Source organism: Orbicella faveolata, unplaced genomic scaffold, assembly GCF_042242905.1.
Source record: "Orbicella faveolata isolate gen_17 unplaced genomic scaffold, um_ofav_v1 contig_25, whole genome shotgun sequence".
NCBI classification, from domain to species: Eukaryota; Metazoa; Cnidaria; class Anthozoa; order Scleractinia; family Merulinidae; genus Orbicella; species Orbicella faveolata.
The window spans coordinates 6,608,343-6,631,360 of record NW_028301553.1 but is presented as its reverse complement, the minus strand read 5'-3'; the positions used below and the strand labels follow the sequence as shown (position 1 = coordinate 6,631,360).

At 38.9% G+C, this 23,018-nt stretch overlaps 4 protein-coding genes across 4 annotated transcripts; 1 reads left to right on the top strand and 3 right to left on the bottom strand.

Moving 5' to 3' along the window:
* Positions 1-36: 36 nt before the first annotated feature.
* On the bottom strand, positions 37-1,569 carry LOC149108736 (uncharacterized). The gene has a single exon (XM_089294535.1). It carries the CDS (start codon positions 1,508-1,510, stop codon positions 413-415), a length of 1,098 nt encoding a protein of 365 aa, XP_089150661.1. The 5' UTR covers positions 1,511-1,569; the 3' UTR covers positions 37-412.
* Positions 1,570-2,906: 1,337 nt separating this feature from the next.
* Positions 2,907-4,676, bottom strand: LOC110047020 (uncharacterized). The gene has a single exon (XM_020752739.2). It carries the CDS (start codon positions 4,455-4,457, stop codon positions 3,360-3,362), a length of 1,098 nt encoding a protein of 365 aa, XP_020608398.2. The 5' UTR covers positions 4,458-4,676; the 3' UTR covers positions 2,907-3,359.
* Positions 4,677-6,685: 2,009 nt separating this feature from the next.
* On the bottom strand, positions 6,686-13,947 carry LOC110047017 (integral membrane protein GPR180-like). The gene is made up of 10 exons (XM_020752735.2): positions 13,685-13,947; positions 12,774-12,905; positions 11,903-12,097; positions 11,648-11,754; positions 10,984-11,057; positions 10,540-10,589; positions 10,054-10,199; positions 9,403-9,546; positions 8,770-8,847; positions 6,686-8,192 (listed from the first exon to the last, which is right to left on the bottom strand). The coding sequence occupies exons 1-10, from the start codon at positions 13,824-13,826 to the stop codon at positions 7,989-7,991; spliced, it is 1,272 nt and encodes a 423-aa protein (XP_020608394.2). The 5' UTR covers positions 13,827-13,947; the 3' UTR covers positions 6,686-7,988.
* Positions 13,948-15,291: 1,344 nt separating this feature from the next.
* Positions 15,292-23,000, top strand: LOC110047072 (uncharacterized). Its single transcript, XM_020752807.2, has 7 exons — positions 15,292-15,824; positions 17,108-17,386; positions 18,132-18,800; positions 20,358-20,564; positions 20,719-21,070; positions 22,198-22,298; positions 22,437-23,000. The coding sequence occupies exons 1-7, from the start codon at positions 15,365-15,367 to the stop codon at positions 22,856-22,858; spliced, it is 2,490 nt and encodes an 829-aa protein (XP_020608466.2). The 5' UTR covers positions 15,292-15,364; the 3' UTR covers positions 22,859-23,000.
* Positions 23,001-23,018: the final 18 nt, after the last annotated feature.

Below are 23,018 nucleotides of genomic sequence, written 5' to 3'. Positions count from 1 at the left end.
TGCACTGTGTAACTCTTATACGGGTTGCCACAAAACTACCAGATTAGAACATTTCATATTCATGTTGATGAAAAATGAAACACAAAAAATCACAATATTCTTAAATGAACCTTCTTCTGCCATTGAAAAGTATGGCGCACATTGTAACGCAATACAGACACCATGCAGCTCTATTGGAGAGTTCAATTCTTAATCTAACCACAATAAAAGTACAGCTGGGAAAAAATCTAAGTATTTAAGATTTTCGCTCAAACGTCCTTAAAACATACTCCGGTGTTCTTTAAAAATCTCTCATCTTCATTTAGAACTAATTAGAACTTTTCTATCTTTTGAAATTTGAGTTACCATCAATAACATTGTCTGATCTCTAAAAATTAATTTCTGTCCAGAGATGCCGGTACAGTTGAATAAATCAAAAACGGTTATCATAATTTAGTAAGTCACCTCCGTTAATTTTGAGGCCATTAATTTGTAAAATTCCAACCCCCAGAAGCTGCAGAGTGATGTACTGTGCCAGAATTGGCCGGTCAAAGAAGATGACATGTCCCTCCTCTACAAACCCGTGAGGTGGACCGGCAAAGAATCCACACCTGGAGTTGACATCCAGCATCTTGTCAGCATCGGTTCCTCTTTCCTGGGCTGTGAAACCGTCAGGAACAGGAGCCATTCCAGCTCTGATCTCCACATTTACTAGCCTATTCCAACAGCCATTCTTACGGTTGATAATGGTCACTGCCGAGATTAGCACTGGGGAAGGGAACTTCACCTCTAGCCATGGATTCATCTCGCATTTCGAGTGGAAATAAGTAAGATCATTGTTCGAAATTTGGCCGTTAATGGCTAATTTTGGTGCCCAATTATTGAAATTGCCTTGGAAAACCGAAGAACCACGAGCTTGAAAGACAATTTCTTCTTTCGGTGCCGCCAGAAATTTCTTCAGTCGATTGATGTTCCATTGCTCCGTTGTCATCTTGATCGGTATCTGCTGTTGTTGATCAGCAACTTTTATAATCATCGCTTTGGTGAGCTCGTCAAAACTATCGATACTTCGTGTGAGGTTTCTCAGGGCGAACAAAACTCCTGCCTCGACTAAACTGAACACCCCCCGACTGTTACCAAGGTCGATTACAGAAGCATAATTAGACTCGTCGATATTCTCGAGAATGTAGTCAATACAAATAGCGATCACTTCTCTAAGAGTGATGTAGTCAGCAAACATCAGCACATCTTGAACATTTTCACTCGTCAAGTTCAGCTCAAGAACGGAGAAATACTCGATGCACTCCTTGATGACATCGATGGAGAAATCTTTGAAAGTCGTTTCGCTGGCATTTGGATTTGTGCGAAACAATGCGGCGAAGTACTCACTTTGGGAGGCAAGAATGAACTTGTGAGATCTGATTTCTGCGCCATCCTTGTCTTTGATTACAAAATCATAAAACTGATCTTCTTCGCTTTTCTTATGATACAATTTTATATTGTTACAGAACTGGTCACTTCGCGAAGTCATTCTGATTCTTACTTGAGTCCAAGAGTGTTGTCGGAATCAGGCGCGCGTTTTCTTTTGTTTTCCACAGAAAGGCAGAAAAAAAAGAACTAGGAGGAGGGTAATGGGACCTACTAGAAACCGGAAGACCGCTCGAAATATCTTGAAAACCGAAAAATCAACCAAATCCGAAAAACTGCCGAACACGATGATTAAAACTGCAAACTCATAAACTTGAATACAGAAACAAAAGATGTGTACGTTTCTATTTTTGAGGGATCGAGACCATCTTCAGTTGAAATTATTGCCTTCCCTTTAACCTGTTTTAACCCTAGATTTTCCAGAGAAGCAGCAGTTAGATGGCTGTTTCCAGGCAGAAGTCTCATTCTCTTTCACTGTTTCGAAGATGATTGTAATCTTCATGCGAATGGAGAGGCCCTAGGAAGTAGGCAAGTGAGTAATCAATTTTTCTTATCTTCGAAATGCTAATAAAGGAAAACAGCAACAGATACCACAACCGAAAAACCGGATATCGTAAGTGCAAAACTGAAAAACCGATCTTAAAAATGACCAAAACCGAAAACCAGACTGTTCGTAGACGGCCATGTTGAATACTTGTGGGAACGAAATCTGAGGGGAGGAAAAAACTTCTCGCCCTCTCCCCAGATTTCGTTCTGCTAAAATATTCAAAATGGCCAGCCACTTATGGACGTTCGTGCGAAAATATTCCAACATTGAATTATTTTCTGAGACTTTTACCATTGTAAGATGATGAGTTAATTATGTCAGAAATGTAGAAAAAAAGATGGGGGTGGGGGGGGGGGGGGGGGGGTCACCGACTTCGTTTTGGAGAGAACATGCCCGGAAGAACACCCTAAATCTGAAAAACTCGGGCTTCGTTATTGAATAAGGCCACAGCTCCGCCATGTGGTGCTTGCCATTTCAAGTTATCTACCGGTCAAGCCTGCGCATTAACCTTATTTCCCAGAGTCTTTCATCTTCTCGCTCTCCCGAGCGAGGAGGGAAGATGAGAGCAGGAAGAGACCTTGGGAACAAGGTTGCCCGCGCATCGCCGTCGTATCCAGTTTCCGGCCTTTCGCGCCTCCTTCATCTCAGATTTATCACGTGATACCCTTGATGTGCTAATGGAGAAAGGTCGAGCTGATACCGGAAAAACAGGAAACTCAGTGTCCCAGTTGGATGCACTCTTCGCACTTTGCCTAGTCTCCTTTACAACAACTCGCGTCGAAGTCACGAAACACTTCTCGTGCGTGACTCCAGCGCTAGTGGTTGCAAAGGCGACTGAACTTTGCCAGATGCCTTTTTATGCGACCTACAACATGCTTCTTTGCAATCTTAAAATAGCCATCATAATACAAGTGTATTTTCATTGCAACGATATATGAAATGACCAGCTCAGTAAAAATGAACCATTGATATTTACTCTTGGTTATGTGTAGTCTGCTCTGTGTAACTCCTACACGTGTTGCAACAAAACTACAGGATAAGAACATTTTATATTCTTGTTGATGAAAAATAAAACACAAAAAAATCACAATGTTTCTAAATGAACCTTCTTCTGCCATTGAAAAGTATAGCGCACATTGTAACGCAATACAGACGCCATGCAGTTCTGTTTGATAGTTCAATTCTTAATCTAACCGCCATAAAAGTACAGATGGGAAGAAAATCTAAGTATTTAAGATTTTCGCTCAAACGTCCTTAAAACATGCTCCGGTGTTCTTTAAAAATCTCTTATCTTCATTTAGAACTAATTAGAACTTTTCTATCTTTTGAAATTTGAGTTACCATCGATATTGTCTGATCTCTAAAAATTAGTTTCTGTCCAGAGATGCCGGTACAGTTGAATAAATCAAAAACGGTTATCATAATTTAGTAAGTCACCTCCGTTAATTTTGAGGCCATTAATCTGTAAATATCCAGCCCCCAGAAGCTGAAGAGTGATGTACTGTGCCAGAATTGGCCGGTCAAAGAAGATGACATGTCCCTCCTCTGTAAACCTATCGGGTGGACCGGCAAAGAATCCGCACCTGGAGTTGACATCCAGCATCTTGTTAGTATCGGCTCCTCTTTCCTGGGCTGTGAAACCGTCAGGAACAGGAGCCATTCCAGCTCTGATCTCCACATTTACTAGCCTTTCCCACCAGCCATCCTTACGGTTGATAATGGTCACTGACGAGATTAGCACAGGGGAAGGGAACTTCACCTCTAGCCATGGATTCATCTCACCTTTCGAGTGGAAATAAATAACATGTCTGTTCGAAATTTGGCCGTTAATGGCTAATTTGGGTGCAAAATTATTTAAATCGCCTTCGTAAACTGAAGAACCACGAGCTTGAAAGACAATTTCTTCTTTCGGTGCCGCCAGAAATTTCTTCAGTCGATTGATGTTCCATTGCTCCGTTGTCATCTTGATCGGTATCTGCTGTTGTTGATCAGCAACTTTTATAATCATCGCTTTGGTGAGCTCGTCAAAACTATCGATACTTCGTGTGAGGTTTCTCAGGGCGAACAAAACTCCTGCCTCGACTAAACTGAACATCTCCCTCCTGTTACCAAGGTCGATTACAGAAGCATAATTAGACTCGTCGATATTCTCGAGAATGTAGTCAATACAAATAGCGATCACTTCTCTAAGAGTGATGTAGTCAGCAAACATCAGCACATCTTGAACATTTTCACTAGTCAAGTTCAGCTCAAGACCGTAAAAATATTCGACGCACTCCTTGATGACATCGATGGAGAAATCTTTGAAAGTCGTTTCGCTGGCATTTGGATTTGTGCGAAACAATGCGGCGAAGTACTCACTTTGGGAGGCAAGAATGAACTTGTGAGATCTGATTTCTGCGCCATCCTTGTCTTTGATTACAAAATCATAAAACTGATCTTCTTCGCTTTTCTTATGATACAATTTTATGTTGTTACAGAACTGGTCACTTCGCGAAGTCATTCTGATTCTTACTTGAGTCCAAGAGTGGTGTGGGAATCAGGCGCGCGTTTTCTTTTGTTTTCCACAGAGAGGCAGGAAAAAAAAAACTAGGAGGAGGGTAATGGGACCTACTAGAAACCGGAAGACCGCTCGAAATATCTTGAAAACCGAAAAATCGTCCAAATCCGAAAAACTGCCGAACATGATGATTAAAACTGCAAACTCATAAACTTGAATACAGAAACAAAAGATGTGTGCGTTTCTATTTTTGAGAGATCGAGTAAGTGCAAAACTGAAAAACCGATCTTAAAAATGACCAAAACCGAAAACTAGACTGTTTGTAGCTGGCCATCTTGAATACTTGTGGGAACGAAATCTGAGGGAAGGAAAAAACTTCTCGCCCTCTCCTCAGATTTCGTTCTACTAAAATATTCAAGATGGCCAGCCACTTAAGGTGGCTTCATAGGGTAATCATTTATGGCATTGCGCGCGCACGTGTTATGTTTTGAATGCCGTTTTTCCATTCGTTTTTACACCCAGTCTTTTCAAACTTATTGCATGTTATATTATAAGCAATGATTAAATAGTATTTTACTATCATCTCTGTTAAAATTATGGGTTTTAGTCTTAAATTATAAAAGCCCAAACGAATGTGTTTTTTTGCTTTTTTTATGGCTTTATTTGTGATTTCCTTGAAATTTCTTCGCGGAAGTCTTCCAAAATTTTCACAGCATACATCGCATCCTGCGGGATACGAATTTTAAACAGGAAAGAAGTAGGGTTTGTTAAGGCAGGTTTTTCGATTTGTGCAAATTTACGTCTTTTACCCCAGCCAGAAAACTGGTCTTATAGATTTCCTTCAAAAATGAGCTCCGACTAAAGTAAGATATGTACTACCGAATTTTACGAAATTTCACCGAAGGAAACGCGAAAAACTTCACTGTCAGTTTTGCTTTTTGTGCTCATGTTGACGTCATAAAATATCGAAAAACACTGACGTTTTCTTTCGAGCGCGCACAGATTACTTGAACCTTCGTCCTCAGCGCGCGTGCGATCGTAAACTATAGGGAGCCACCTTAAGGACGTTCGCGCGAAAATATTTCAACATTGATTTTTCTTCTGAGACTTTTACCACTGTAAGATGACGAGTGAATTATGTCAGAAATGTAAAAAAAAATGGGGAGTCACCGACTTTGTTTTGGAGAGAACATGCCCGGAAGAACACCCTAAATCTGAAAAAATAGGACTTCGTTATTGAATACGGCCACAGTGTCTGTAAGCCCAAAAATATTGTAACTAGTACATTAAAGTGAAATGTTCTCTGCCAAATATTGTTTAAGTGCACCTGTTAAGTGAATTTAGTCAACTAGTAAGGTTACTTTAAGACCAAGTTCGCATTTAGCGACCATAGTTTCATGCGCCTTGCAGCTGCAAGATTGCAGGATTCGATGTCCCGTGGACAGAAATCTTGAAACTTTTTTTACTTCCCACATTGACTTTTTGTTTATTTTTGGACATGTGGAGATAACTGTAAATAAAATCTGTTTCTGGAAAGAAAAGTAGAGGTCACCGAACGGCCAAGATCGTTACATCCAAGCAAAGCTATAGAAATAAGCCCTTTGCAGCAAAGCCATCACGTGACCTATTTTTCATAAAATTATGGGCTATAACTTAACGAATGCCAGAAATGGAAAAAGCATGTCGAAAATATCAAAATGGCCAAGTTTGAGGCCCCCATCATTAAAGAATGAGATTTTACGACAGTCTGAATTTTTAAAAGAATAAGAAGATTTGTATGGAAAAAGTTGTTGGAGAGCAAGGTCTTGCTCTCGAGTAACATTTTCCATACAAATCCTCTAAATTTTCCGAAAATTCAAACGGTCGTATAAACTTACTCTTTAATGCCAGGGGCCTCAAACTTGGCCATTTTAGTATTTTCGATCCGCTCTTTTTTAATTTCTGGCATTCTTCAAGTTATAGCCCATAATATGAAAATTTTCTAGGAAAAATTTGGTCACATGACCCCAGCTGCAAAGGGCCTATGGCCATCTGCCCTATGATTGTTTATTTTAGTACTTAGCGCCAACGCTCGATGCTTGACGTGGCGTGTGAATTTGCGTGCGCGGTAAGGATGCGCAGAAACTATTAGCGCGAACGTCCTTAACAATACATTTACTTAATAAAGTAGGTCAATAAACTTGGGAACTTTTACAACTGATTTGGATCTTTTAGTCCTAGCTAAAAACTAATTAACGTCAAAAATCAATATTTAATTAAATGAATAAATCAGTCAATCAATTAGTCAATAATAAAACGAAAACCTCCATCCAGTACAAAAGCAAAACAATATTTAGAATCGTTTGGCATTTCTGAACAAATCTCGAACACTCTAGCTCGTTGCCTTTTGCGTCTGTGTCGAAACGAGTCCGTGTGCAAAACCATTCATATGAAAATGTGTTCCCCCTACAGGTTAAATCAAACTCATTTTCATATGAAAAGATTTGCGCGAGGGCTCGGTTTTGAAACAGAGGCACAAGGTAACTCGAAAATGGCCTGTTGTAATTTTTGTGGATATCATTCTATGAGAGTTGACTCCGTGAGCCAGAGTGCGAATATTTGCAAAATGTCGAGAACATCGAGATCCTATAGTAAGGCCAAGCTCGAAAAATTCCACAACTCGACACAACTACTTGAAATCTCTTGACATTTCTGAAGAAAGCTCTATTCCAAGAGATGTTTAGTGGAAATCCTATTAGAATTTCAGACTGCCGGGTATCTAGTTTTTTGGAAACAATTCCCGGCTCAGCTACCCTGCGAGACGAACATTTGAAGCAGAAAGAAAAAGAAATCTCTGGATGCTTTTCTTTATGCCAGAGCGATCGGTCAGACGGCCAGCAGGACTAACCGAGGAAAATGGAACGACATTTTCCGATCCGAACCGGGCCAACCGAGAGGAATGACTCTTACTATTTTTAAATCCTTTCCCGAATTCACTGAAATCTACTGAAGACAAACAGGGCAATAAACCGGTTTGTCAAAATAGAACGGCAAACTTCGGTCCAATCGGTCTGACCGATCAAAGTGGATCACCTCCAGAGGTGGCCCCGAAAATTCCGATTGGACAGAACCGAAACGGACCCTTTCCATTTGACTTTTGACCGAAATTACCGGAAATTTTTGGCATAATGTAAAGCACCCCCTCTCGCAGGGTAGCTGGCTGCCGGAAATCTTGACACAACTACGTGAATGTTTCACGAAATCAAATGTTTGCGTTTCTTTGCACGCTTTTATTCGCGAACTTTGACGTCGTGAATCACATCTCAAAGGAAATGTTAAGCAACTTCGCGCAGTTTAATTTGAAAAATCTTTTGCGACTAGATAACAGAAGGGATTGAAAGGTTTCTCCGTTTGTAGGGTGTTCCCACTTCAATGCATCTTTAAATAAAACTTATGCTAAGCACTTCCTTCCTTGGAGAATATTGTCTGAAGTTACAGAGGCAATCTGAACATCCAGAACCACAAACAGAAAAATAATCTTTGAGCAGAATTGGCCTAATTCACTGCAATATGTTTATGTATTCTAACAGTCCTCGTTTCAGAGTTGTAGGTCTTGGCTCCATAGCCCCTGTCCAGTCGTAGAGGAAGCGTGCTAGTTGCCAGGGAAGATACCTCCCAGTACAGACTCCGTGATAAGAACAGTCTGTATAATAACAGGATTGATATGCACTGAACTGTCAACAAGCCCCATGTTATTACCTGAATTGAACAGAAATACATTTAGGTAGCGGTTCAAAATTTAATACTTGCATTAGCTAGCAGAAAAGAATTTAATTGCTTATCTAGTAAGAAGTATTTGGTATATAATGTGAACTCTCAAATAGCAGTATTACCAAATCAGTAATCAGAGTGCTAAATGTAGGCTAGTAGATATTTTTCAAAGAGACATGTCATTCCTCAATGTAAGTGTGGCATATCAAAACTCCAGAGAAAGAGCCTCTATCAGGCGTTCAGTTACTTGCAGCGTGAAACATTGCACAATAAAGAAAACATGAACTGTAGAAAAACTGGGCAAAATGAATAAGGATTTTTTTTATTTCAAGGTGTACATCATTCACAACATTAGTATCCTTGGCGATCAATCCAGTCTTATCATGGCCTGCATACACTGCCTTGTGGTCCTTGTGTCATACTTTTAATGCGAATTCATTTTGACAGGGATTAGCTTCTGCTATACTTCCATTCCAATGAACATATTTTTTGAATCCCTTTGGCTGTACTTTGTTATATTGGGGTAAATATATGGGTTTTACTTTAACTGTTCCATATTACTTACCTTAAATCTAGAGTGGACAGGTAAAACCAATGACACTATTGCTAAGGCAGGATATGCTAAAAGCCAGGTTAAACAACACTGGAAAAATATACAAAAGTCAAACTGTCACTCCATGAAAGAAAACCACCATTAAAAGTTAGAACTTCCATGTCATCATGTGTACAACACAATAAACAGTATGACATGAAAGTACTGCTCAATACCTTTCATTTGAATGGTCACACACTAGGGTTTCATCCACAGACTTAGAAGTTAGAACTACTTTGTACAGCATAATAAACAGTACCACATGAAAGTACTGCTCAATAGCTTTCATTTGAATGGTCACACACTAGGGTTTCATCCACAGACTTAGAAGTTAGAACCACTTTGTACAGCATAATAAACAGTACCACATGAAAGTACTGCTCAATAGCTTTCATTTGAATGACCACACACTAGAGTTTCATGAGTTAGACCAAATTTGCACAGCATAATTAACAATACCACAAATAAGGACTGCCCAATTTGATTAAATAATGTTTACAATCTGAATGGTGAATGGATCTGAATGGTCAAACACAAGCCCAAGGTTCGTGACATAAAAATTTAAACCACCTTGTATGGCGTAAAAAGAAATGGATCAACACTCACCTTTGCAAATTTAATATAAAATTCTCTACGGAGTGTACTTCTCTCCTCTGAAACTTTTCTACTTATATTTACAGCAAATGCTCCAGCTACAACAATTTTAACAAGGACTAGAAGAAGAGTCATCTCCCAAGAGGTTAATATAACCTGGAAATACCAGCAAACAGTTTAGAATTTGCACTATGTCAGTATTTTACATTTCATTATTGTTCTGCTCTACTAATGACCAAGATAAACTGAATCATAGAATACGGTATGACTGTGGATTAAATGAATCTTAAAACTTTTAATCTCTGGGGACTCGCTACATTTTCATTTGCAGTCTTTTCCTATTTTAGAATGTGCAGGTCCATAAAATATCCATAGCCAAACTGGTCAAGGATAGTCATTGGAAATTCCAGGGGGGTTGGGATGATTAAATAGCCAAATTTTTAAAGGGAAGGTACTAGAAATTCCATGGGGGAAAGGGGGGGGGGGGTACAAACCAAATAACCATTCTTCATGCAAGTGTGGAAATTGCCTGGAACCCCACAATGAATAAAAATCTTACAGAGTGTGTTTCTGATCAAGTCTGATTGAATTACATGTAGATGATCAATTTTTTTTCACTAGTGCACTCAACTTCTTCCTATTTGTAAACATACAAAACTGCACCTCAAAAACTGAAATTGCAATCACGCCAATACTAATTTGTTTCATCTGTTTTGGATCCAGTGTTGAGAATGAGGAACTAAGAGTCCATCCTGTGGACAACTTGGCCATCATAAATAACATCTGATAGCCACCTAGGCCATCTGCAGCTGTAAAATCAAACACAACAAAGAAGATGACTTTAAATTAAATAAACACACACAGTAAGTAATAAGCCTATAGAAGGCATCAATAGTTATCACAGGAACAAAAAAATCATTTGGCCTGTTGTCCAACCTCACAAAAACAGACTTGTTTACAGAAACAACCAAAAGAGGCCCTTTTGGGATTACGATGCCAAGAGACCTAAGAAAAATTACTACAGTAGTAAATTCCAAAATTCCCAAAATGAACATTGCAAAATTTATGGTAGTTACATTATAATCACAAGCAAGCCACGAGTAAAAAGATAAACAAGTTTCAATTAAACTTGTTTTATTTAATGTTTACCTGTAGACAGCTTGCTGAGAAAAGGGTAACCTTCGCCATCCTTTGAATATCTAAGTTTTGTCAAAGATGAAAAATGAGAAAAATCAAATACGCTCTGTGGTTACATCTCCATCATTTTCAAAGACAATGCACGTAAACTAACACATTTCACCTGAGATACAATGCATTCCTTTATTACACTATAAATTATTATAGTATTTTGTAAACCAAACATAATTAAATGCTGGTGTTGTAAGTTGTTGCTGTTAATTGTTTAATTATATTACATCTGATGTTTTTCTTCCTTCAAAACAATAATTCCTCTAACTAGGATTGTTTCATTTTGATTTGTTCCACAAAGCATTTCTCATTCTCCCAAACATCCACTTATGTTGTAAGAAGTCAATAGAAAGCATGGAAGATGTTTTGAAACTTCTCTAAAAAGGCTGAGAAGGATTCAATTACCTGTAGAGATGAATTAAAGTAAGAAAATGCCCTGTAGCCTGGTAAATCATAGCAATTGACAGCATTTTTATCACCTGAAATAAAGAGAAAGAATAAAAACATTTAAAGGCACGTTTCTCTGGTTTATTTAGAATTTTGGGCTGTGTATTGTATCACTGCCATTTACTACTATGCCACACTCACTAAAAATCAAGACATTTCATAATTTTACTTCTGTGTTCCTAATACAGCTAAGTGAGATATGAATGATAGAAAATAACGTCATGTAATGTTTCTAGATATCTCTGTTATTTATTTATTGTGATTTGATTTTCTGTATTTCAATCTCGATGCTGAAAAACCCTTTTCAGGGATGCTCAATAAAGTGCATGTACACATTATGTTAAATCAGCAAAAATTCCCTCAGCCGATTGCAATGATGCTTATGTGAAGACATGATAGATTTTACCTGATGAATTAAAAATGTAAATATCTTAAAATGAAGCTTGATCAAAATCCAATTTCTCCTTACAGTATCAATATAAAGTCAAGCAGACAGGTGATAAGAATAACAAAACTCATCATCTAAGGAATTTAGTCCTGATGTATCATTAAATTATCACAACTAACATAAAAAAAAAAAAAATACATAGACACCAGAAAGGAGAGTTGATATTAAGCATACCAGGTGCATGGGTCCACCTTTCTGGATCGTTTGCCACAGACGCTGACCATAAGCTATTGCTCCAGCAAAATACAGGAATGCCAGCACTTCATAAAATGACAGCAACCCTGGGAAATTAACAAGAATCTATCTTTTCAAGCTGCTATTACTAAATTAATAAATACTTAATGGAACCGCCCTACACCACCTCGTGATCTTGATAATAAACATGTACTAGACTTCTGTTTTTAAATAGCCCGCAAAATTAAGGCTAACCTGTCTCATCACAACCACAATGACTAGATGGTTTTCCTCCAGAATCAGGATTAAGCATTTCCAAGGTGAAAGTAACATCGTCAAGAGCTGGCACACTAGGGTCGCAAGTCACAGAATCAGCGTACAAGACATGCCAGACCTTGGGGTCATCCCAGGGGGAAAATTTGTTCTCTCCAGACACCGAGTCTAGTCCAACTGAAAGGGAATGGTTATTGTGTTAAAAATAGTCAGTCACTAAGTCAAAAAGGTTTATTTAATAGTAAATAATCCCCTTTCTACCCCTTGGAGATAGTGGAGGGTATACAAAAGAAGGGGTTGGACATCGGACCTCGGGGCAGAGCTTCTATAAAACTTTGTATCTAGTAACCCCCCCCCCCCCTCCCCTCTTAGGGGTGGAGATGGCTCTGAGAGCCTGAGTAATCTAAGGAGAATAATCAAAGAAGTCCTCAGCAACTGGCAAGTTTGTGCAAGAGTGGCACATTTGGCTGGTTCTTAACATATATGATCAGGAGCATTTTCTATTACCCCCCTGGATTGGGTGTACTAGCCTGTCACATATTCAGGGTTACCACCCCAGCCACTTAGTTTGCATGTTAATTGTTATTAATACCCCATGGTAGAAAGAGAAAAGTAAAGTGCATTGCCAAGTTGGCAAGAACGCATTGCAATAACCCTGGCCACAATTTCACCCAGACTACTTGTTACAAAGTTTCAGAGACCATCACACTGACCACTAAGTCAGTGTGCCTTGACTACTGCTGTCACTACTATAGACGAAAAAAAAATTATCATGTGATGTAAGAGGTTAAATGCTTCAGAGTAAAACATAAAATTATGCCATAAAACAAATCACTTCACACTCATAACTTACATGAATATTGTGCCATATCCAGCTTGTTTTGGCATTGTGAAGATTTTTCAACCTGGGGCCATTTCTCGTCAAGGTAGAAGTAAAGCTTCCCACTTGAAGTTGTGTTCAGCTTGAAAGTAATTAGTGCTTCACCTAATGAATTTTTCAACAAAGAAACAAATCTCAGTTGCGTACAAGGTGCTTTGACTGAAGAAAAAAAAAAAAAAACGTTTGGCATGGCTGTTGCGAACCATATGTCATTCTGAGCCTGTGATGAAATAACCCATAGATAGGAGGCACCACCTAAAACTGCATGTAAAAAAGCATGAATTGACTCCTAGTTCAGACCAGAATTTATGATATTCCAGCTGGACCTTTTTAGGATCTGATCAAATGAAAAAGGAGGAAGTACAGACCTGAGAAAAACGTCTCTTTGAGATTTCCACAATGATCCCAAGCCTTCACAAGTTTTTCTACAACTTGACAGAGCCAAGGATAAAATTGTTTCTGTCGTTATTTTCTTTCTATACGCTGTAAAGTTAGCCTTTGAGGAACAGAACATGAAACAACCGGAAGTGTTGCTATTCAACACGATACAATTACAGTAGTACCACTTCCTCTAGGAAAATAATTTCTAAAGTGCAATTACAGCTGGACTGAATGGGACTCTGTTAATCAAGAAACTTCCACCAAATCAACCAAACAAGTTTACATGTAACAGTTCGCCCCGGCAAGAGAGGTCCTGTTTAAAACTCGAGGTACAGGTAACTTGGAGAAAGCGAACGCTGGCGCTAGCTGTTTTCAAACATTCCAAAGATTTGTCTGCGCACCAAACACTCTTTATTACTTGCTATTAGGACTCAATTTTCCGCTATGCCAAAGGAAAAAATATCTATTGTCCGATAAATTCAGCCAAGTAAACTAGAACTTACCGTAAAAACAGAACTTGGTTAGATACTGCCCTTGGTACAGACGAGCAAGTCTGGAGCTAAAAATACCGCGAACAGTTTTACATTTTGCGACGTTTGGTAGGCTTAATAAAACCAGGAATAAAATTTGAAGATTATAAATCATTGTAGATGTCAATCTAACGAAATTAATTCAACTTGAACATATCAAACGCAAATTTAAACCACTAGCATAATTTCGTCCCGTTTCATCCGCCATGTTTCAACGAGGAACGGCGCAAGCGCATTCGTCTTGCCACGTGTAACTGGAAAGTTAGAACTTGGACTGGAAAACAGGATTAGCAGAGGAATAGGGGGAAAATGTTTACAAAAATTGAAAGCAATGCCTTTAGAGTAATTCATATCTTTAGTTCTATTTTCGCAAAAGTAGTCCTGTTAATTGCCTCAAAAGGTGAAACATTCACTTATCACGTCAAGTTGGGTTTTCAGCGTTTCTAACGACAAACTTCCTCTGAAGATGATTCTTTGTAAATAATAGCACTTCAGAACATTATCCAAGTATTTACAACTCGTACTCAAGCGAAGAAACACGCTGATATTTATACATCAGAAGCATATCATATGCTTCTGTTATACATTAATTATTGATCAAGAAAAAACTGATCATAAACCCATTTTTGAGGCCAGATTATGTCGACCCCAAAAATGTTTTAATCTTTTTTTATTATTATTTCTATATATTTCGTTTTGCATGGACGCAAATGGCTTTCCGTACTTTTACAAAACGTGTAAAAAGGGTAAAATAGAAAGTAACAGAAGAGTTTCAAAATAACAGAAGAGGTTTGAAGTGCAACCAAGAAAAAGGTGGAATTTTTTGTCATTAGTAGATATTTCGTTTTCGCAAATAAATTTTGCCGCAGTCAAACTAGGGATTTTGAGGTTTTTGGCAAAAAATCTCTCACCAGTTGTTAATTATAACTCGATACGCTTTTTGAAATATGGCCAAAAAATTTCTGTTTCAAAGTGCACACGCTTATTTGTATTTTTATTAACTCGGGTTTTGTGAAAAAAAAAAAGAAAAAGATTACTTATATTTTTGATGAATGCGTGTAGGTCAAGCAAAAAAATTATATAAGAATATTTCACTGTTTTTTTTTTTATTGCTTCAAATCAGTCACGTTTTCTTGTACTTATAGTGTTCAAATGGCACAAAAAGCGCACGTCTTTCATCGCTAGTCGAATTGACGTCAACTTGTTTGAGGTCATAACATTTAAAAGCTGATATCAGAAACAAAGGCAAACTAATTTCCTCAGTTTCATCTCCCGAGGTTAAAATATTAATTAACTTCAGTCCTAAGATCCTTATCATTTACAAGTTAGGTAATTTGCGGCAAAAATTTGATGATAAAGGATTTGAGAGACAGATGTATGCTGAAATGAGTATCCACAGTTAGGATTTTAAACTATATTTAATATTTAACAGATTAGATTTCACATATTTTACGTATTTTATCCAATAATCCGTGGGGTTTTTGTTGTAGCATTATCACTGGTAATCTGACTTTTAGATCGATTTTTAACTGTAAGGTAAATATTTTGACTTAAATTTCCCTAAAATAAATAAAAAGATTTAATCCAATCCCAGTTTTTAAAGTCAATCAATAACAATTTACTGTGTTGAATTTTTAAATCTTTAAAGCGTCAATGAGTTGTCAAGCAGATCACAACACCGTATGTTACAGCTTCTCTCATCACTCCGTTGTCATAATCCAATATCAAATATTTCGTTGGTGGCGATACGTCGTTTGTAAATATTTTCCGACACTTCTAAATCGCGTTATGGGCGACCACGAGTTGAACTCCATCTCGCCTGATCAAATCCTGCCAGATTACTCAAGCAGGGATTCTTCATCGGATCATGTAAAGCGACAACATTCGAGAATTTGCCTTTTAGCTGCTGTCGTGTTCGTGTTGGGAGTTTGTTGTCTCGTAACTGGAGTGGTGCTAATTGTTTTGTCGCAAACCCAGAAAACTGCCACGAAAGGCAAGGTTTCAGCTAATGCCATTGACGAAGAAGGACCATGCAATATGACATGCTTTAGCAGCAAAAATGACTCAAAAAAAGAAAATCCCTGTGCGTTTTCTTTGGAAGCGAAGCTTGCAGGTAAGCTTATAACCTTTTTTTTTTATAATACAGATGTCTCCATGCTTTGCATAATAATTCACATTATTTACATTAGTGTTAAAAGAAAACCTGTGCAGATGCTATGCAAAGCCATTCGATTTATTTGTTTTCCTTCCAATGTTTTTTTTAGAAGTAAACCTTTGCCAGTATTTATTTCGGCGATCATTCAAAAAAAAAAAAAAAAAAAAAAAAAGAAAAAAGAAAAGAAAAGGAAAGAAAAAAAAACATCTGTAGTGCGGTGATTCACCAAAATTGACATATTTTTCCACCGTATGCTTTTTTGATCGCCTTGAAATTACAGACTGGAATTTGGTTATAGAACAATGCTTAGAAATTTGTCACAACGCATTGATTCAAAATCCCTTTTGACAATGCACTTTTTAGCAATGCAAACAGCAGAAAAAATAAGCCGTTAAACAATAGTCAAATGCATAGCCAACCCCTTGGAACCTACAATAGATCTTATTTCTTTGTGATATACGTTACACTTAATAAGTCACTCTAAAAATTCCCCTGGTTTGAAAAGAAGACAGAAATCTTATTATTTTGAGTTCCGGTTGTCTGCTGTGTTTACTAGTAAATACCATACAGGGACAGACTAAAACATTCCAGAAAAATGGGTATTGGCGCGAAAAAATGTTCGGTAGAAAATGTAAAAATCTAGGTACTCTGAGATGCTATTCTCGTATTCTATGAGGATTTAAAAATTCTAAATTTGTCACACGAAAAGGGGAGGAAAGTTACAATCCAGCGTAAACGATGGAAGCTTCCGGAAAGGACTGCCGGCTAGAAAAATCGAGGCGTTTATCAGTGACATTGCTAACACTAAACAGTGGTGTAAAACCCAACTACTGGAACCCAGTCTCTACTCATTAGTAGTCAAAATGGCATTGCGGTTAACAATTTCCACTCACCTATGATGCCAACCATGCGAACGAAGCTTAAAGGACTGGGAACGAGTCTGACAATGCCATTTAGATTGGAGAATGCATTTGATTGTTTTTCTCTCTAGTAAACGTGCGTGCATGCAATAATTAAGGGTACTAAAAACTTAAGTTTTGCTGTAACTGGCTGATTGCAGTAACCTCCTTCCAATTAAAGCAAGTCACACTCTACTTTTCCTCTAACTCTGCATCTTACCGAAAAATTTATAGTTACCAATGTCACCGTGTAATTTCTATTACTTTTTTTGTTTATCTATATGGTATGATAAGTGTTCCTTTTCTTTATCAGTATATACGTTGCAATTTTATGACTCACAGGTTTAGAGTCCTTTTTCGCCAAGGTCAAAGGGGTACAGAGCAGCTTCACGCCTTACAAAAGTTATTTCACCAAGGATCTTTTCCAACCTTACGATCCAGCGCCGAAGACAGCTAAAATGTTAACCGACCAAACACGAACACTTTACGAAAAACTTCTGGAGATAAGAGCCAGCTTGAACACGGGAAGACTCAAGCTAAGAGAAAGAAGACTTTTAGCATTTGCTGAACACGAATTAAAGCATTTCTTTGGGAAACCCTACGAGAACAATTATTACACAGGTTAGTCATTTTTGACCGTAAATCTATTCCTGCACTTGGTTTTACTGAGTTAAGATGTCTTTTACTGAACAGGGAGTTGTTCCTCCTGGTCTGCAGCAGATTTTAATTTAGTGAGTAACGTTGAAGGAGAACGTCACCAGTGTTTGCGTATCAAAACTTAAACGAACAGTCAAACGCTACTGGATAGTGATAGAAATAGCGCTATATAAATAAAGTATTATTATCAATATTATTATTACTGTTATTGCTATTGTTATTATTATTATTATTATTATTATTATTATTATTATTATTTTGATGAAAAACTAACTAATTTTTGAGTGACTGACTGATAACGAACTGCTTGATGGACAGCTGGTAGACCGGACTGACGGACCGACGGACTGACGGACGGACTGACGGACTGACTGACGGACGGACGGACGGACTGACGGACTGACGGACGGACGGACGGACGGACGGATTGACGGACTAAGGGACTGACGGACTGACGTTGAACGGACTGACGGACTGACGGACGGACGGATTGACGGACTAAGGGACTGACGGACTGACTGTCTGCTTGACGACTTGACTGATTGACCTACCTGACTGACTGACTGACTGACTGAATGACTGACTCACTGGCTGAATGAATGAATGAATGAATGATGAACGGACGGACGGCCGGATGGACAGACAGATAGGTTGATGAATTCATTGAATTCTTTGTAAACTTAGTGCATTTCCCTTTCATTCCGCTTAGGAGCCTGGATGTTGGGTCCCAGTCAGAGATGCAAGTCTGAGCCAATCGCCTCGCTGTCAAGTCACGTAAGCCGAGGACTGTACATATTTCTTACGAAGGAGAACAAAACTATGACAGCTGCAGAAGATGCCTTGAACATGCTGCCAAAATATCAACAAGGTATCGATCAGTACAAACTTAACCTACAGAGAGGCGTGACGACAGGAATGGTCCGGTCAATAAGCGAATGCGCCGAGGGAATAGAGTGCGTGAAACAATATAATCTCGACCTTTTTACCCGCAAAAAGCCCGATGCTGTGTTGTCTTGGTATGGGGTACACTCTCGTATACAAGACTTCGTATCTCATGTTCCGATACGAGATTTATCTGCATGGATTGAGAAATATGGTAAAAATATGTCAGATTCCCTTTACGATGGTGTCATCAAATTTGTTGGAAAGCCGCTGGTCAGTTTGTTTGAGTATCTTGAAAATGATCACATGACACACTGTGTACCCGATAATGTATCCAGTGGTCTGGGAACGAGGCCTGTCGATCATGTCTACTTAAACGGGACAAGAACATCAAAAACGACAAATCAAACACTGGATGGCACGGAAAAGATAATGAAGGGAAAGGACGCCTATAAAGAAATTCTATCGTACTTTACTACGACAAGCTACACTCCAGGCAAGTATTCATATCTTGACCTTGACCAGTGGACCAGGCAGGGGTGATACATGCCATCTCAACGATTTCAGTGAAACTTGGCCAGATTGAAGGGCATACCCAATAACTCAAAGAGCCAAAACGGTTTCAAAATTGCAATTTTCCGGGGGACTTACACCACCCCCTACTTTTTTTTTTTACATAAATTCCTTTAAATACTACACTAAATAAGGGTAAAAGTAGGGGCTCTCAAACATGAGCAATTCATCCAATTCAATTGTGGCTGTACACGACTGTAAATACGTCCTTCGTGAGTTATATACGGGAGTTTCATGTAATTTGAATGATAACCTGTCAATCAATTTAAGTTAATAACTACCCATGTAAAATGGCATGGCAAACTATGGTGATTTTGAGGACAAATATCTCCAGTGGCCAAGTCCCCCCAGAGAGAGAGAGAGAGAGAGAGAGCTATATCACGGTTCAGTACCACCTTTGGCTTGCGCGAATTATTAAAAAAGTGTTTTGGGGCCTGCTATTTATTGTTCGCAGATCGAGCTCAAACCCTGCACATTTTGCACAAGATTTTAGTTTAATGACTAACTTCGTAAACGTTCCTGTATAAACTGCACCCGCAGATAAGCCATAACCTCAAGATGGAAGCTCAGATTTTGAAAAGTAACATAAAGACAATTAAGTTTGAAGTTCCAGTGAAGTTCTAATTAGTAAAGAAAAACACAAACCAGTGCGGTTTCAGAACACTGAAACAGCGGTTGTTGCCAACCTTCATATATATTTTTTACCCTTTAAGCATGCAATCTCGTTTCCTTTACAGGCTCGATTTTGATTGGTATTAAAGGCAATGAAAATGAACAGAAGTAAAACACCTGCTACTCCATTGAGCCTCGAGTTTGTTGCATGGACATGCGTAATTCAACCGATATTTTCCGACTTCAGTCAGAATATATTCTTAGTCTCCTTCGCAGCCGTTATTAGGGTCGTCACGCAACGCTTCTCCCAAAAACGTTGCGTGACGACCCTAAAAACGGTGATTAACATCTATCACTCTCGTCTGCAGAAAATTCAGCAAGGGTCTAGAAATAGATCTAGTGAAGCGAATTTTAATCAGGAGGTCAGCTCAAGTGGCTTTATACGCATTTCCATTCTCCAAGAGAACATCTACGCAATGCGCACGATAGCATTATCCGCGGGAGAGCTGGATACCATATGTAAAAAGAACTAGAGAGGAATTACCTCAAGGCTAAGGGCTATGTGGGAGATGAACTCTCTTACTCTCATGTTCTCTTCACTAGCATTCATTCCTGAGCATTTTCAGCTCGCAAAATGCCCCACTCTCTAGACAAAGTCAATAACGGGAAGAAGAAAATCAGATTGCTTTAAGAACGGTTTCTGGATATGCGTACAGCGAACAACCGCTGTGACTAATGCTGGCTCACCTGCTGATTTCCTCTGGAACTCACGATTCTTGGCGCTGACCAAAAAAGATCGCAGTCTCTGTGAACGAGATTGTTTTGAGCGCATGACGTTGACCTGTTTGTGTTTCTTTCACTGATTTAGACGAAGTGCATGATCTTGGATGGAGAGAACTGACCAGATATTACCGTCAAGCTGTCGACATCGCAAAGACGATAACAGGACAAGGAAACGAGAGCGAGGCTGTGTCGGAATTCAAAAGCCGTCTGAAGTCTTATTCGTTTTACCTCAACAAACAGCCTTTTCCAAAAAACGAGTCTGACGAGGAAGCTTTCCAGAAGTGCATCAAAAGTAAGTGTGGTAGAGTGAAGTGTGTGAGGTGCGCAGGCATGTTAATACATCAGGACTCTGGATCGAGCGGTTTAAAGAATTTGATTTCCGGTCTCTGTTTCTCTGTGTTAATACCTGTAATTTTGCATTAATTACTTGTTCACTTGTTAACCAGACGCAGCTGTTAACTGTCCTCGGCGATATTCCACCATGACACACTGGATAGAAATCGCTCGCAGCACGTTAACATTGATGCGAGCAAAAATACTCAATTTATTTTACTTTGTGGGCGAGAGAAGGACCGTACCAGCTTGTCCCGTTGAGCCAGTCATCAATTTTTCTCCTTCTGTTGGCGTGGCCACTTACACCCCCTCCCTGAGTAACTGTCGGTTCACAGGCAGGTACAAATTGCCATTCTTTGTTGATAAGATGGGATCTGAGTTCATGGAGTGGACTACAACAGTACACGAAGGTATCCCTGGCCATCACCTCCAGGACGCAAGCTACAAGGATGTGTTTAAGCCTCGGTGAGTAAGAGAAAAATAAAATGTTGAGAAAAAATGATTATCATACGAAAGTACTACTCAATAGCTTTCATTTGAATGGTCACACACTAGATTTCCTCCACAGACTTACAAGTAAGAATCATTCTGTACAGCATAATAAACATTATTATATCTCTCAGTTAGTACACGCGCTGTGATTGGTCAATTTAGCGGGCCGTAATCTACTGTATGGCCCGCTAAAATTTAATGCTGTTTTTGCTGCCAAAATGTTTCGTGATTTGTCGCCAAGTGTTCTTAACTTTTTTAGCAATTAAAAGTTTAAAACGTTCTTTTACTTCTTAAATTGTGTATTAAAACCGGCTAACGACTTAAGAGTCTCTTAACGATTTCAAATTGAGTCGTTTTGCTTTCAAAGTGCGTCACTGAAATCTGAAGCCGTTCCGGGTGAATAGAAATCGTTCCTGAGCCCGCCAGACACACAGTAGAGATATAATAAATATCTTACTAACCTCGTTTTCTCGGTCCGTACTGTAAGTTACGGATCCTCGTTCTTCCCCCTTCGATTTATGGCCCGCGCGCTTCGCGCTTGGGCCATAAATCGATGGGGGGAAAACTCGGTCCGTAACTTACAGTACGGCCCTCGAACTCGGTTAGTAAGGGGTATGTACCACATGGAAGTACTACTGAGCACTACTCATTTGAATGGTCACAAACCAGGGTTTCATCCACAGAATTAAAAGTTGGAACCACCTCGTACAGATAAACAGCATGATAAACAGTACCACATGAACAGTACCAACATCATAGACAATACCACATGTTGCTCAATAGCTTTCATTTGAATGGTCACACGCTATGGTTTCGTCCACAGACTAAAAAGTTAGAACCACCTTGTACAGCATAATAAACAGTGCCCCATGAAAGTACTGCTCGATAGCTTTCATTTGAATTGTCGCATACTACGAATTTTCAAAAATAGACTCAAAAGTTAAAACCACCTTGTACAGCATAATAAACAGTACCACATGAAAGTGTTGCGCAATAGCTAGGGTTTCATCCAGAGACTTTGTTAAGGTAAAAACTTTTCTAAAGCGTTCTACAGCAACTTACGTTTCAAACACTTTGTCTTGTAATTTATAATTTTTTAGCAGAGCTTCTTGTCCAAGTATGTTAAAACGAACCAGCATCACAGCGTACAAAGAAGGATGGGCCACCTACACGGAGTATCCCCTTATGAGTCTTGACTCAGGTAAAAACGTTAATTAAAAACTTGGGTTTCTATGGCCAGTCGATAGCAAACAGTCCATTTGATGATCAATTCAACTCGCTCACAAAACGCCTGCCTTGGCGTAATTTTAACACATTTTACTCTCGATTATCCTCGTAGATTTGTACAAAGGTCAACCATTGCGTCGGTACGGAGTGATTAAGTCTCAAATCTGGCGAGCACTCCGCCTCGTCATCGACACGAGTCTACATCACAAGGACATGTCACGTGACGAAGCACTGACCTTACTTAGGCATTATATGTGGAACGACAGTGACATCGTAACCAAAGAAATTACTCGTTACCAGGCTTGGCCTGGCCAGGCTACCTCTTACATGATTGGTCAACAAGAGATTTGGAGGATGCGCAATGAGTCCGAAGCAACCCTGGGACGAAAATACGATATTCGAGATTTTCATTATCACGTGATTTCGGAAGGAGACGTACCTCTATGGTATCTAGATGACTACATTAAAAACTTTTACGTTAGTTGTGTTTTGTCGGGAGAGTCACACGACGATACCCAGCGATGCTTCAGTTGACTATTAATTAACAGCGAAGAGAAATTTCGTTTATTAGTCTTATGTGAACAAATGTGAAATCTTCTAGCTCATCCAGACATACAGGAGGACAGAAATTTAATTGTTTTATGACTTACGTTGACCACAAAGCAGGACAATTAAAGTTTTTGAAGTAAGATTT

Coding starts and splice junctions, on each gene's coding strand:
- LOC149108736 (XM_089294535.1), bottom strand. CDS start 1,510: ATGACTTCGCGAAGTGACCAGTTCTGTAACAATATAAAATTGTATCAT.
- LOC110047020 (XM_020752739.2), bottom strand. CDS start 4,457: ATGACTTCGCGAAGTGACCAGTTCTGTAACAACATAAAATTGTATCAT.
- LOC110047017 (XM_020752735.2), bottom strand. CDS start 13,826: ATGATTTATAATCTTCAAATTTTATTCCTGGTTTTATTAAGCCTACCA. Junction 10,590..10,983: donor ACTTTAATTCATCTCTACAG/GTAATTGAATCC, acceptor GACAAAACTTAG/ATATTCAAAGGATGGCGAAG. Junction 8,848..9,402: donor TTTATATTAAATTTGCAAAG/GTGAGTGTTGAT, acceptor ATATTTTTCCAG/TGTTGTTTAACCTGGCTTTT.
- LOC110047072 (XM_020752807.2), top strand. CDS start 15,365: ATGAGTTGTCAAGCAGATCACAACACCGTATGTTACAGCTTCTCTCAT. Junction 20,565..20,718: donor TTTCCAGAAGTGCATCAAAA/GTAAGTGTGGTA, acceptor CTTGTTAACCAG/ACGCAGCTGTTAACTGTCCT. Junction 21,071..22,197: donor AAGGATGTGTTTAAGCCTCG/GTGAGTAAGAGA, acceptor ATAATTTTTTAG/CAGAGCTTCTTGTCCAAGTA.